The 15,149-nt window shown below is 36.6% G+C and overlaps 1 protein-coding gene across 1 annotated transcript in view; it reads left to right on the forward strand.

Annotated features, from left to right (window-relative positions):
* Positions 1-14,738: 14,738 nt before the first annotated feature.
* Positions 14,739-15,149, forward strand: part of NMS (neuromedin S) — a 42,127-nt gene continuing 41,716 nt past the window's right edge. The window contains exon 1 of the mRNA XM_063444627.1: positions 14,739-14,996. Coding sequence (XP_063300697.1) covers positions 14,852-14,996 — 145 coding nt within the window. The 5' untranslated portion in view covers positions 14,739-14,851. The remainder of the gene's footprint in view (positions 14,997-15,149) is intronic.

Here is a 15,149-nt window from a genome sequence, read left to right on the forward strand (position 1 = left end):
ACCTTCCTATACCTAATGTCTTCCACACCTCACTCCTTAAACCTTTGGTGTGCAGTAGATACACCAGGCCCTTGTCTCATCCTCCTCCTGTTTTAATCCATGGTCAGAAAGAGTATGAAGTCTAGCGCATGCTTGATTCCCATTTCTCTCATGGCTCTCTTCAGTATTTAGTCCATTTGAAGGGTTCCGGTCCTGAGGAATGTGCCTGGGTTCCTGCCTCTGCTGTTGATGCCCCCAGACTAGTTCATGAATTTATTTCTAGATTTCCTTCTTGCCCTTCTGTTGTACACCCAGTGGGCATTCCTGAAGGGGGTTCTGTCATACCTAATCTTGGCCCATGTCGCTCTGACCCTCGTGCCTCAGCCTCAGCCAGCTCTGCTCTCATGGTGCGTCCCAACATTCGACCAAAATCACATGTGTGCACATGCACGCATGCAGATGCATGCCAGGAGGTGTACCTGTTTGAAAATTTCAAGTGAAAGTATTCCAAAATACTTATGGGCTGAATAAACATTTATGTCTTTGCTATACTTACACTAATTATCTCCCTAGGCTATCACCAAATCCTTGTCTTGTCATGGTCTTTGTAACTCAAGAGTGCTGTTTGTATCATCAGTATTTCTGGTATCTGTATGTGGGTTTGTATCTCGACTATGCTTTATTCTGGTATCCTTGACCCAGGGCCGGTCCGTCCATAGGCCCCAGTGTGCTGTGCAGGGTCCGGCCGCCTATCTGCATATATATATACAGCTGTGGCGAAAGTAACCTCACCACTGGCTTTTGGAGGAGCCTGTTTGCCAGCCTCCTGCCCTGTGACCATGGCCCCTGTAATAAACTGTGGTTAAAGACACTGCTTATGAAGCAACACTTCGAACTCCCAAAGCGGCACTTCAAACGATTCGAAGAAGGTCGAAGCAGTCGGCTTTCATTCAAACACGTGGCGGCGGCCATCTTAAGCCACGAGCACAATGAGCTGTGTTTGGTCATTGAGTACATGGAACTCAAATCGGACACTCGACGGCGCGAATACCGCAAAACACATACCTTCCACTGATGTTCGGCTATTCAAATGGGAATCGAACAGCGTTCGGTAAGAATAAACTCCCGAATGAGAGACATAAATATATATTTTTCTGTTTTGAGGCGTATACTTTATCTGGATTCAGAGGTGTGTGTCACCTTAATGACACAAAACGAGAGTGATTAGAGCCAATCCCCAATAGGCTCTGAACCACGTGAGTGCTTCTTAATTATAAGGTGTATAATCACATTTATAAATCGGAATACACTATATTTCTGCAATTTGTCCTATCTACCCGAATATTATCTGTACCCCTAAAGAAGTCTGGGGAGTAAGTGAACATTATCTAGCGCTACACACCCTCACTACTACACACTGGTTGTGGAAATAGTGTTTTTGGCATTTACTTGCCCCATTGTTTGCGAGTTAGGGCATCAGTCCTTGACACACATGAAACTCACTGCATTGTGAAGAAGACAGAAAAATACCAATATGATCATGATTTTCTTTAAGATTTTAGTTCTTGTTTGAAATATGTATAGCTATTTTAAACTATGCAATTTGATTTTCTTCTTTAATAAGTATTTATGTACAAAATTTCTGTCATATGGAGCTGTGGAATATGTCAGTGCTTTAAAGAAACACACCCTAATAATACAAATTATAACAGGTGGCTCCAAGTGCTTAATATGTTGATTTTTGCTCCTGATATCAGTTAAAAGAGTGTCTAGATTATAGTTCAATATTTATAAATGTTTTATGTGAGGACCAAATTTACAAAAGCCATTCTTTCCATACTACTGCCATCTGTGGGGGGCACCAAATACCAATATAACAGCATTTTCTTTTTAATATTATTTATATCATCGAAATAGTTAAAGCGCTTAAATAATTAAAGCTATTGGCTCAAAAAAGATCCTTTTAAAACCACTTGTAGGATGTAATAGGTGAATTGATAACTTGTAGCCCCTTTCATATACATGACAATATGCAAAATATAAAACAAATGATCAATAAAAAGAATATAATTTATTATGCTTTACTTACATTCAGCCTGTGACCTTGCTTTATTGATTTCAGTCCAATTATTCATGATTTTATGTCAAATCATACAAAACAGTTTGTTCCTACATGATTTGTCTGACTTGCCAATGGTTAAAGATTACATCTCCTGGCAGTTAACTGCAGAGCTCAGTAGCTCCTAGCAGGCATTTCATTTGTAAGGTAAAATTAAATCTTCAAGAAATTGGCTTGGCGCTGGCAAATTTATTGGTAATGTTCTTTGTTATTATTCCTAGGGAATGAAACCCAAGAGGAGGGCTAGATATTTCTTGCAGTTTATATACTAAAGAACTCAGTGGTATGCGGAACTAGAGAATATGGATAGTTAATAATGATACTTAAAAGCAAACGAGTTTGTCCTTTATGGTTTCCTGACATTTCAGTCATTATTACTGCAGACAGACAACAGAAAGTGGACAATTAAGAGCGTAAATGTGTTAGTTTTAATGATGACTGTAAGCATATGTATAATTCATTATCAACTGCCTTTCCTTACCAATATAGAAAATAAAAATAATATTATGGGAAGGCCTTTCAAAATCTGCAGAATCTTTATCTGTCAATTTATCTGTCTGTTTATTATATTTACGGCTATGGAATTTGTTTATGGTGATTACGTTAAAATTGGAAACTTTCTTTAATATTTAAATAATTTTTCATCTTGCTATCTATTTATTTCTATACTGCCAATAATTGTTGCGAACATTATTTTATGATGTGACTATTTTTTTTACTCTAGAACTGCATCATCAAAGGCATGTAATTCTAATCACATGACAAAGACATGTACATATCCTGTGGACACAACAAGGCTGTTGTCGGGACCAGTAATAATGAGGCTACAATTTGCTCGGTAGAGGTAACAATAAAGTCTTCTGTAAATTTCTAAAATAACACTAGTTACTGTTTAAGCATTTCGCACCCAAGTTTCTTTTCTTTAAAATGAATAGCATATAGCTAGGATGTAAACCTTTGGTATATAAAAAAAAAAAAGTATGTTTGTGTATAAATTGTTCTTCAGGGTTACAAAAAAATATATATAAATGTATGCCATTACAACGTTTCATTTACTTGACCAGCTTTACAGATGTCCTAAGCTTTGGCTGCTGGAACACATCCATAAAGTTGAATCTACAAAAGCATCTGTACAGAGAGATTCGCCATTTACTTTCACTTTGCAGAGATGAAGCGGAGAATAGTGGAACCTTGCAGAGAAAAGTATTTATTTGCTTGATGAAACCTGGGTAGACCTAAGGGGAAGATAAGTGGGCCTTTCTGGATAAACATCTGCCGATGTTGAAAACCACAAAGACAAAGAGCAGCAATAAGAGTCAGTGTAAAAAAATAAACCATGCAAGGATAATAAACCTCAAAACCACAGCACAAATCACCAAAAGTGTGATTTCCCCCCCCCAAGCTGCACACAAATATTTAAATAAATAATATTGGTAATGAGATATATATATATATATATATATATATATATATATATACAAAAATAGATACAAAAATAGATAGGCAAGGCACTCCTCCTAAAGCTTATATATTCAAAATCTAAACTGCCTAGGTGCAATCCCGCATAAAATATACAATAGAAGGTAAAGGGAGCACACTAGGACTCTTCTCAGTGGAAAAAAAAAATAGTATTTACTGTATCATCACATAATACATATCCTGTGCAAAGTACCAAAAAAATCGACGTTTCGACCCTCCTTGGGTCTTTATCAAGATCATTATCGTGATCTTGATAAAGACCCAAGGAAGGTCGAAACGTTGATTTTTTGTACTTTGCACAGGATATGTATTATGTGATGATACAGTAAATACTATTTTTTTCCACTGAGAAGAGTCCTAGTGTGCTTTACCCTTTACCTTCTATTATATATATATATATATATATATATATATATATATATATATTCAATTTGCTTGCACTCCTGATATAAGTATTGTTCGTGCCTGGTGCTGGTCTGACCAAGTACAAAAATCCCAAAAATTGACTGCACTCAAAGGACTTCACAGTTCAAGGTAGTAAGCTTAAATAATACTTAACTTTTATTGTTTCATCTTAAACAGAGAGTCAACGTTTCAGTCTCACCACCGGGACTTTCATCAGGACAAATAGACAAATGAACCATCACCCCCTCACACACACAATATATACCCATTTGTGATAAGATTATCAGGCTTACCCCTAACAGATGCTCCGAGTCCTGGTCCATGACGCTTGATGCAGCCCATCAGCATGTGCTTTTCTGGCCTACATTTTGAAATTCACTTTAAATTACTAGCAATTCTAATTTTAGTTAATAACCCTGTATATGTTGTATATTGTTGGTATATGTTATATATTGTTTTCTTTTTTGTGTGCTTGTTAGGGGTCACATATTAGTTACTTATACTGTTGGTAGTGCTGAGCTGCTTTTTCCTTTTTTCTCCCTGTTTTTTCTCTGTTGGGAAAAACCTGGGTTTCAAGCTGTCAAGGTTAATTGTATTAATATTACAATACATTTGTAATGCCTTAACTATGGTATCCTCTTACTTCCTGGTTCCACGGAGCCTAGCCACACCCCTGTACGACACGGTCTGCCTATTTAATCTGACTGCACCAGCTGATCAGGGCTGGATTATTGAACTACGTTCCTTACTCACAACCCGGCTACAACTTCGTTGTGAAAGCCTCTGCTACCAGACCGGACTGAAAGACTCTGCAAAGTTCCCTTCACCTCTCCTCATCCACAACTAAAGATTAAACACTCTTCATACGCCTCTGAGGAGATCTCGGGAACCAGTGTTCTATATGCCGGAAGCTAAGTAAAACCAATGTGATAAGAGTTGCATCTAAAAGCTGTTATTACTTGTCTCCAAAAGTCCTTCGGTAAAAACAATCCCGTTACAGCTAACTTCAACTCATACTTCATATCAGTTATCTGCATCTGTCTTGCTTCAGTTAAAGTATGGAACAGCTATTGTAATTACTTATCACCTAAACCGTTGATTCTACTAAGAGACTCTTTATTGATTCAGTGTCTGCAATTTACTATCGTTTACTCCTTAAAGCTACAGTGCCTGTAATTGTGGACTTCAGTTATCATTTACTACTTAAAGCTACAGTGCCTGTAATTGTGGACTTCAGTTATCATTTACTACTTAAAGCTACAGTGCCTGTAATTGTGGACTTCAGTTATCATTTACTACTTAAAGCTACAGTGCTTATAATTGTGGACTTCAGTTATCGTTTATTACTTAAAACTACAGTACCTGTAAATTGGAATTAAAGTCAATACCTTTTACTTTTTATAATAAATATTCAAACTATACGAAATCTGCAGTTGTGTTCCTTCATAACAAATGTTTAAACGTGACAGAATAATCCAGCCATTGTAATGGATCCAGCAGATTTCGATTCTACTATAGCTACGCTGAATCAAAGAGTTAATGCACTAGCCCAAAGTGTGCAAGACCTGCAAGTTACTAATGAAAGACTTCTCACTTATATCAGAGATTTACAAACTCATACTCCTCATACTACTCTGCACTCGGCTAGTGATCCTGCTGTGTGTAACCCTGAAAAGTTCTATGGAGATCGTTCCAGATACAGGGAGTTCCTCAACTCTTGCAAACTTTTAATTGCTTTGAAACCTAGATCCTATCCTACAGAAAGAACTAAAGTTTGTTCGGTTATTTCTTTTCTAAGAGGTGAACCTATGTCATGGGCTCATTCCTTTCTGGAAAACGATGACCCCATTTTAAATTCACTAGATGAATTTTTTGAAGCCATGTCTCTTCTCTATGAAGATCCTAACAAACAAGCTACAGCTGATTTAACAATCAGAACACTACAGCAAAGAAATAGACCAGTTGAAGATTACATTGCTGAATTCAAAAGATGGGCTATAGAAACGCAATGGAATGACATCACATTGCGCAACCAGTTTCGAATTGGTTTATCGGAAGCTGTAAAAGATGAATTATCTAGAACAGAACTCCCTACTAATTTGAACGCTCTAATTCGCCTATCAATCAGCATTGACAGAAGATTAAGAGAAAGAAAGGCCGAAAAAGCCCTTTCACATTCAAAAGACCGCAAACCTTTCACTCCCTCAAAAGCTCCAGATAAGACTTCCATACCAATCGAACCTATGGAAATAGGGATAATAAGAAGTCCCCTCACTCCTGAAGAGAAAAATCGAAGACGTCAATTAAACCTATGCATGTATTGTGCCTCTCAAGTTCATTTAGTCTCTGATTGTCCTTCATTGAAACGGATAAAAGGCAGAAGGCAGTCTCATGCCTCTTCCATCCTAAGTGTACTTCCCTCTACAGCAAATACTCAAATGTCCCCTATCGTTCTTGTATTACAGTGGGACAATAAAAGAATTATAACCAAGGCTGTTATCGATTCCGGTGCAAATGGAGTATTCATCGACTCAGCCTTTGTAACAAAGAATAAAATTCCTTGTGTTCGTAAAAGAACTTCTGTACCTATTAAAGTGATTGACGGGTCCCTCATCTCATCGGGACCAATACTTCATGAATCCATCCCTCTAAAAGTAACCATCAATCATACTCATACGGAAAGTCTTATATTTGATGTTATCTCATCACCATTTTTTCCTATTATATTAGGGATCAACTGGTTAAGGAACCACAACCCTCAAATCTCATGGTTTCCTTTCTCTCTCACCTTTAACTCACATTATTGTAAAGAAACATGTTTACAGCAAATTCCAATTCTTCAGTCTACGAAAGAACCAGCTAAAACCTCATGTTGTTCTGACACCGAACTGGAGTCTCCTCCTCCTACAGTCATTGGTGAATTAAAGAGAAAGTTTACAACAGCTCCTATCCTTCAACTTCCAAATCCTTCATATCCTTATGTCCTTGAAACGGATGCTTCGGAATTTGCAATTGGAGCTGTCCTTTCTCAACACAAAACTCCTCAAGAACCTCCTTTGCCTAAAGTCATTGGAATCTTATCTTCTCTTATTGACGACATTAAAGGTCTCAGTGAAGATGCTCTTGAACTTCCTAAATCAATGAAATTATCCAAGAAAAACGGTCTCTACTATTTTAAAGACCGGATTTATGTACCTCCCTCTTTCAGAATTAAAGTACTTGAATTTATTCATGATTCTCCTCTGGCAGGTCATCCAGGTATGAAAAGGACCCTTGAATTGTCTAAAAGATACTGTTGGTGGCCTTGTCAAGACCAAACTATCGAATCTTATGTCAAATCTTGTTCTGTATGCCAAAGATCCAATCAATTGTCCTTGTTGAAGCCTCATCATCCTGATCCTTTCCAAAGAAATGTCACTACTTCTCCTGATCCCATATTGGTCCAGGGTGAAGAAGAATACGAAATTCAAAGTATACTGGATTCAAGGATCCATCGTGGCTCCTTACAATACCTCATCAGATGGAAAGGATATGGTGTTGATGAAGATACATGGGAAAACTCCTCTGTTGTTCATGCTAATAAATTGATTTCCAAATTTCACAAGCATAACCCTTCTAAGCCAAATCAATAGCACCCAGAGGTTGCTCATTAGAGAGGGGGTACTGTAATGCCTTAACTATGGTATCCTCTTACTTCCTGGTTCCACGGAGCCTAGCCACACCCCTGTACGACACGGTCTGCCTATTTAATCTGACTGCACCAGCTGATCAGGGCTGGATTATTGAACTACGTTCCTTACTCACAACCCGGCTACAACTTCGTTGTGAAAGCCTCTGCTACCAGACCGGACTGAAAGACTCTGCAAAGTTCCCTTCACCTCTCCTCATCCACAACTAAAGATTAAACACTCTTCATACGCCTCTGAGGAGATCTCGGGAACCAGTGTTCTATATGCCGGAAGCTAAGTAAAACCAATGTGATAAGAGTTGCATCTAAAAGCTGTTATTACTTGTCTCCAAAAGTCCTTCGGTAAAAACAATCCCGTTACAGCTAACTTCAACTCATACTTCATATCAGTTATCTGCATCTGTCTTGCTTCAGTTAAAGTATGGAACAGCTATTGTAATTACTTATCACCTAAACCGTTGATTCTACTAAGAGACTCTTTATTGATTCAGTGTCTGCAATTTACTATCGTTTACTCCTTAAAGCTACAGTGCCTGTAATTGTGGACTTCAGTTATCATTTACTACTTAAAGCTACAGTGCCTGTAATTGTGGACTTCAGTTATCATTTACTACTTAAAGCTACAGTGCCTGTAATTGTGGACTTCAGTTATCATTTACTACTTAAAGCTACAGTGCTTATAATTGTGGACTTCAGTTATCGTTTATTACTTAAAACTACAGTACCTGTAAATTGGAATTAAAGTCAATACCTTTTACTTTTTATAATAAATATTCAAACTATACGAAATCTGCAGTTGTGTTCCTTCATAACAAATGTTTAAACGTGACAACATTATTGTAATTAATTATATATATATTAATAGTAAAATACACCTAGACGGTGTATGTGTGTGTGTGTGTGTGTGTGTGTATGTATATGTGTATTTATATATATACTTAGATCATATATATATATATAGTGTATATATATATATATGATCTAAGTATATAATTTTTTTTTACACTTATTTTAATTATTTTTATTTTATTTCCAGCCAGCAGGGGGACTACCTGTCATTACAGGCAGCCCCCCGCGGCACGTCCGCCCTCTTCAGCCCCCCCCCCCCCCCGGGCCATATGAGAGTGAGGTCCTTGAGAGGACCTCACAATCACATGGCCGGTATAGCTGGCTGGAAATAAAATAAAAATAATTAAAATAAGTGTAAAAAAAAATTATATACTTAGATCATATATATATATGCTATATATATATATGATCTAAGTATATATATAAATACACATATACATACACACACACACACATACACCGTCTAGGTGTATTTTACTATTAATATATATATAATTATATATATATATATATATATTAATATCAAATTACACGTAGACTGATACTGATTAAATATATATATATAATTATTGTTATATATATATTTATATATAATATAAACAAATATGTAAATACGTAAAAAAATAAAATTAACAAAATAATTAAAAATAAATGATTAAAAATATATAGATGTGTGTTATTTCGTTCTAACTGTATTGTGATATTAATATATATATATATATTTATATCAAAATACACGTAGAACGAAATAATATATATATCTATATACATAAATATATACGTATATATCACTATATATATACCTATATATAAATAAAAATATTTAAAACAATTATATATATAAAGACCTGCGGGTCGAAACGTCGATCTTTTCACACAGATAAAGTTTGTTTCAAACAAGTCCTTTGGAGTGCTCTGAATCATTGCTTTCTATATATATACATATATACACATATGTATATATATATACATATATTAATTCTACACATATATTTATGTAATATTTTTACATAATTAGGTATCCTAATTAATTACAATTAGCGGGACCTGCCTGACAACCCATGCCGAAAGTGTAGGGAATTTAATTTGCTAGCACTATATTTAACCCTATAACTTTCCAAGACACCATAAAACCTGTACATGGGGGGGTAAAAGTGACGTTTTTTGCAATTTTCACGCACAAACAGCACTTACACGGACGATATTATTGCTGTGATACTTTTTACTATTTTGAAACACAAATATTTGTGTTCAGCGAAGTCTCCCGAGTACAACAGTACCCCTCATGTACAGGTTTTATTGTGTTTTCAAAAGTTACAGCATCAAATATAAGGCTTGTGTTTCATTTTTTTCACATTAAAATTCGCCAGATTGCTTACGTTGCCTTTGTGACCCTATGGTAGCCCAAGAATGAAAATGACCCCTATGATGGCATACCATTTGCAATAGTAGACAACCCAAGGTATTGCAAATGGGGTATGTCCAGTCTTTTTTAGTAGCCACTTAGTCGCAAACACTAGCCAAATTGGCATTTTTTGCATTTTTCACACACAAACAAATACTAACGCTAACTTTGGCCAGTGTTTGTGCAGCTGGGCATCTGCACAGCGTGATAGGACAGGACGGACAGCGGGACCGGTGCAGTGCGGGCTGGGAGAAGGTATGACACAAGCACATTGAAGTTAAAAGTAAATGTAATATTCTCTATTTCTTTATTTAACAGTATTCTCCTTTTCAATGGAAGTAGCTATTTACACTTGTTAAAATGGTATTTAATATCACTGAAAGATTAAATATCTGTAAAATGTCAATTTGAGAGCCAAATAAGGAGAGCAAACCAAATAGAGACTAAAATGGGCCAATCATTGTCCTGCAAAATGCATACACACTATAATATTATGTATATATGTTGCAGAACACCAATAAGGGCATTTCCCACTATTATATATATATATATTTTATATAATACATCAATATAGGATTTTGTTTTACTGCTCCTCCAATTTTTCCCTCTATTGCTCACTTTTCACTTGATCTGTGAACAAAATCAACTTTAAGTGACTAGCCAACAATTAGCTTTTTTCCACATCAATTATCACGGGCGGCATTCATAATATTGACCTCCCCCTTGAACATGTGCAGCATTGCGCGGTTTGGTTAGTTCGTAATTCTTGCATATTTCAGCTCAGAATTTTGCAAGTCTGACGAACACCTGACCAGCCCAAATTTTGCCAAAGGGCAGTTAGGTCCAAAGTGAATCTCCAACTCTAATAAAAGCTGAATGTGGTCAATAAAATTAAATATCTGTAAATGAATTTTTGTTAAGAGATATCTACTAAATCTAAATTATGACATTTTTTTTTAACTTTGAAAAGGTGACACTTGTACTTGATGTTAGCCCCTGCTTTCCTGACAAAATGCTTCCTAAAAGTGCAGGTTCTGGTCACAGTGTCTCATTAACAAATAACAGGTTCCCATGGAGGAAATGCAATATGTTCTTAAACTGCATAAAACCTTTCATACAACTTTTATAAATATGTATTTTTATAATTATGCCATGTACTATGGGAAGACATTTTATATTTTCCAAACTCTGTTCTCCAATGGAGTCAGTATGTTTATGCAAAAAACTAAAATGGTGAATTTAGAACTTAAATATCAAAGTAAATTCTAGAATTACTTCCATATGGAAATTGCTGCCTCCTCTATCCAGACCAGAAACAGAATACAAAAATAAAAAAATAGTAACGAAAACCCACATCTACTCAACTTGACATTGGTACATCCAAGATGGTGGAGGAACATTCTGGCGTTATAGTCAGCCCAGTAAGACAATAAGATAGCGAATCACAGGCTAGGTCACTGTACTACAGAACACATAGTTCAAAGGGTTACAGAATTTACAGATAAGATAAATGGATGAATACTGAGGAATCAGATAACAGGGGAGGTATTCTTACACCCAACGTGGCACAAATTAAGAATAATGTCGTTCTGTTCATCAAGTGATTAATAGAAGACAAAAAAAGCAACGTTGGGTTTGTATGGTGTATTAAATGCTTTTTGTGATATGTTTTGCCAGTCACACGTCGCAAAACATTGTTGAAAAAGGCCTTTAATCAGATACATGAATTATAAGAAAATGCATACATAATATGATGGGAAGTAGAGCCATCATTGAATAATACTCTTGCAACATACTGAATTGATGCTGGAGATCAGGTTGAGCTTCTGAATGGCTCAAAATGCTTTGTGTGTGTATCTGTGCTTTTATTTATCTATTTGCAATCATTAGTATATAATATGTAAAGGAAGGAAGATCGTTAATTCCTCCATATGATAAATAGTCTATTGTGGAGATGTCATCATTCATTTCTAATGGTAACAGATGATCTGGGTGATTATGAAAGGTTACATATACAGGTTAACCAACCCACATCCAATCGACAATACAACTACTAGTGTTCTTTCACTTGACAAATTGTTGTTTTCTGCAGTCTAACACATACCTCTCATCTTATCTTATGTAATAATTACTGACACAAATCCTTTCTCATGCTTCAATTTAGGGTATACTCTAGGGATTTAATCTTGTAGACAAAAAGCATCACGCGTTCGTAAAAGGTCTACATGTTTGCAGAAATAATTCTGGGAACGCTGATACTTACAACAACGTGTATAATCACATTCTCTATGGTTCTGATATCAAAGATTATTTTCACTGCACTTGTTAAATTCTGCTGCACTTCCGTTAATCTCTGATTATACAGTTTTAAAAGGTGCCGTAAAATAGGTAATTAAAACATAGGGAATTTAACCCATTTAATAAACAAGTGGTCATTATTTCAGTCAGGTGTTATCCAGGCATCACCTTAGATGTAACTGACAGTGGCGGAACTGCCACGGTCGCAGGGGTCGCTGCTGCGACCGAGCCCGCCACTCCAGGGGGCCCAGCAGCCCTGCGGACCCCTGCGACCGGGTGCCCGCATCCATGGGTTGCACCCCCGGTCACTTCCTCACAGCAATCAGAGATTGCATGCTTTGTATTTTATGTGATTGTTTAAACTGCAGAATTTTCTCTGATGAAGTCCAAGTTGTATGGACGAAACGCGTTAGATTGCAGTTATTTTTAAATTTTATCGATTGATTCTTCAAGGCTATTTACTGCCTTTTGAATAAAGAATTTTTTTACATTTCAATTGGCATTCTTCCATTCCTGTGAAAGACAGAGCAACCTACCCGTGGAAGGCAAATACCATTTCAGCCCATTGTGGGCTTAAAGGCGCAATCTTTGTGGGTTAAATCCAATTATTGTTAATGTACTTCACTATGTGCTATGTATTCTTTTTTTTCTAGTTATTCAGCTGTATCCCATTTTTGTTCATACACATTACTCTAACCAGCATGACTGCTTTTGCTTTTAGTAACCATGGTGGTAGGAGTTAGAATGTGCAGTTATTCTGCTTGAAATACTGCTCACACTGAGATATTGGCACTGGTGTGCAGTGGGCTAGTTACACCCTTCTCACATGTATCATTGGCATCCCGGAACATTTTATGTCAATTCTGTGCATAAAATACATTGGTTGTTAGAGTGCACAGCACGCTGACAACGGATATATTGAGCTTCCCCTTGCAGGCACTGTCTGCAAGGAGAAACATGGGTATCCCCTACCTTCCTCCCTTTTTATTTACACCTTACTGCCTACCCAATCAGCTCAATTTTTTTATTTGCACTTTTACCTCCCTCCAGCCTCCCTCACCTTTAGCCCTCACCAGCTCAGAGTGTGCGCATGTGCTCCGAGACAGTAAATCTATAAGAAGCCTTTGGTTGGAACTTGCGCTGCTGCCGTGACATCATAAGGGGGTATGGAAAGTTGTGCCGGGAGCTTTCTTCGGCACTGGATTCCACATAAGTAAAAAGTTTTTTGTTTTTTTTAATATAGTTATGGGGGGGAGAGGGTGGGGTGGCGGACGGGTAGAATTAATTCATTATGAAAACTTATGCAGTAAAAAAGGTTGGAGTACCCTTTAAAGACCTTTCTGACATTTGTGATTTTAGGATAATTATTCAGAGCATTTTATAAGTATTGTGAGAAAAGACATACCATAATCTCTAAAAAATAAGAACACCAGTATTTCAGCAAAGGGTTAATGAACTTAGAAAATATATAACATTCTGCAGCTTTTTATACTTTTAAAATTGTAGATATCTTTATAAAATTGCTGTTTGTTATGTTATGCCTTTGCTGTGTATTTCACCTTTCTTTTTATGTCTTTGCTATTCAGGTAAAAATAAACAATCGCTAGTGAAGAGATTGAAATCGCCAACAGTATTATATAATCCTGAGCTGCTTATTCACTAAAATTAATTGGAATTAATCAAATTGCAAAATTGGGTGGGAGATAGCCAAGATGTTACTATAGCAAAGTTCATAATTTTTAAAAATCAACTATTTTGCTTACATCCTTTCATTCACATTTAAGTCTGGTTCAATTTGGAACTTAGCAACTAAACCCATACATATTTTCCTGGGACTGTCAAATATAAGTAAATAAATGATTTCCTTTTACCATTTGCAAAACCGCATTAAGTATTAAAATGCAATACAGCACACAGAATTTTCATATTCTGGATTTGTATTTTGTTTGTTTCAAAAAGGTTTTAGATACTATTAAAAAATGTAGCATTTAAAGTTGCATGATTTGGCATGTGATGTTGGAAACTACAGACAAAGACCCCATACAAGATGATGTGGATATAAATAAATGGAAAAAATCCTTACCTGACTCAAGACACTCCTAGAAAACAATACTGTTAATCAACATAACAACAGAAGCAGAGCACACAATGAATTAGCTGACCCAATGACTACAGCTCTTTAACCTAGTTTAGTGAGAAATGGTGAGGGAAAAAAGATTTGCAAATGTCATAAAACAGTAATTATTGATGAACTCCCTGGGGGAGACAAAAGCTATTACATTTCTTATAGAGAAATCATATAGTGTTCGTATGCAGCACTTCCTCTCCACTACAAAGCCAATATGAGTAAGAAGAATCCCTCTTGTGCAATAATATAGATCCTCTTTCTCCCCTACTTACTCATCCCTTAGCTAATCAGTCAACATTGATTGGGGGGATGTAAGGGGGGGGGGGGGGGGTATTGCCTCATAAATAAGAGCACAGCACAACTCTAGGAGAGAATGTAGGATCCTGCCAGGTGCTGATTGCTTGGACTCCTATGGGATACACTGATACATTTAAAGAGATTTACGCTGTTGATGAGCCAGATACAATTTTACAGACCTAACCTTCAGGAGTCTCTGATAAGATGATCAAGTCTTGGAAACACAACAGAGCCATGTCCATAACAGACAGAAGAACTCAGATGCTTAAGCTGAGCTCTGTAAAGCACCACCATCCACTGCCTTTGATGTTTGCTATCTGCTGCCTAAGTGCATTGCACCTTTCATCAGGTAAGGAACATACAAACATACACATCTTAACACAGTCTGGGTATGGGGGTAGCTAGGGCAGGCAACAAGTAAGTTGTGAATGCAACACATAAAGTTCTATAATCACACATTGCTCAGTGTTTAGAAGTGTATACTATGTGGCTTTGAACTTAC

Source organism: Pelobates fuscus, chromosome 1 (assembly GCF_036172605.1).
Source record: "Pelobates fuscus isolate aPelFus1 chromosome 1, aPelFus1.pri, whole genome shotgun sequence".
Lineage (NCBI taxonomy): Eukaryota > Metazoa > Chordata > Amphibia > Anura > Pelobatidae > Pelobates > Pelobates fuscus.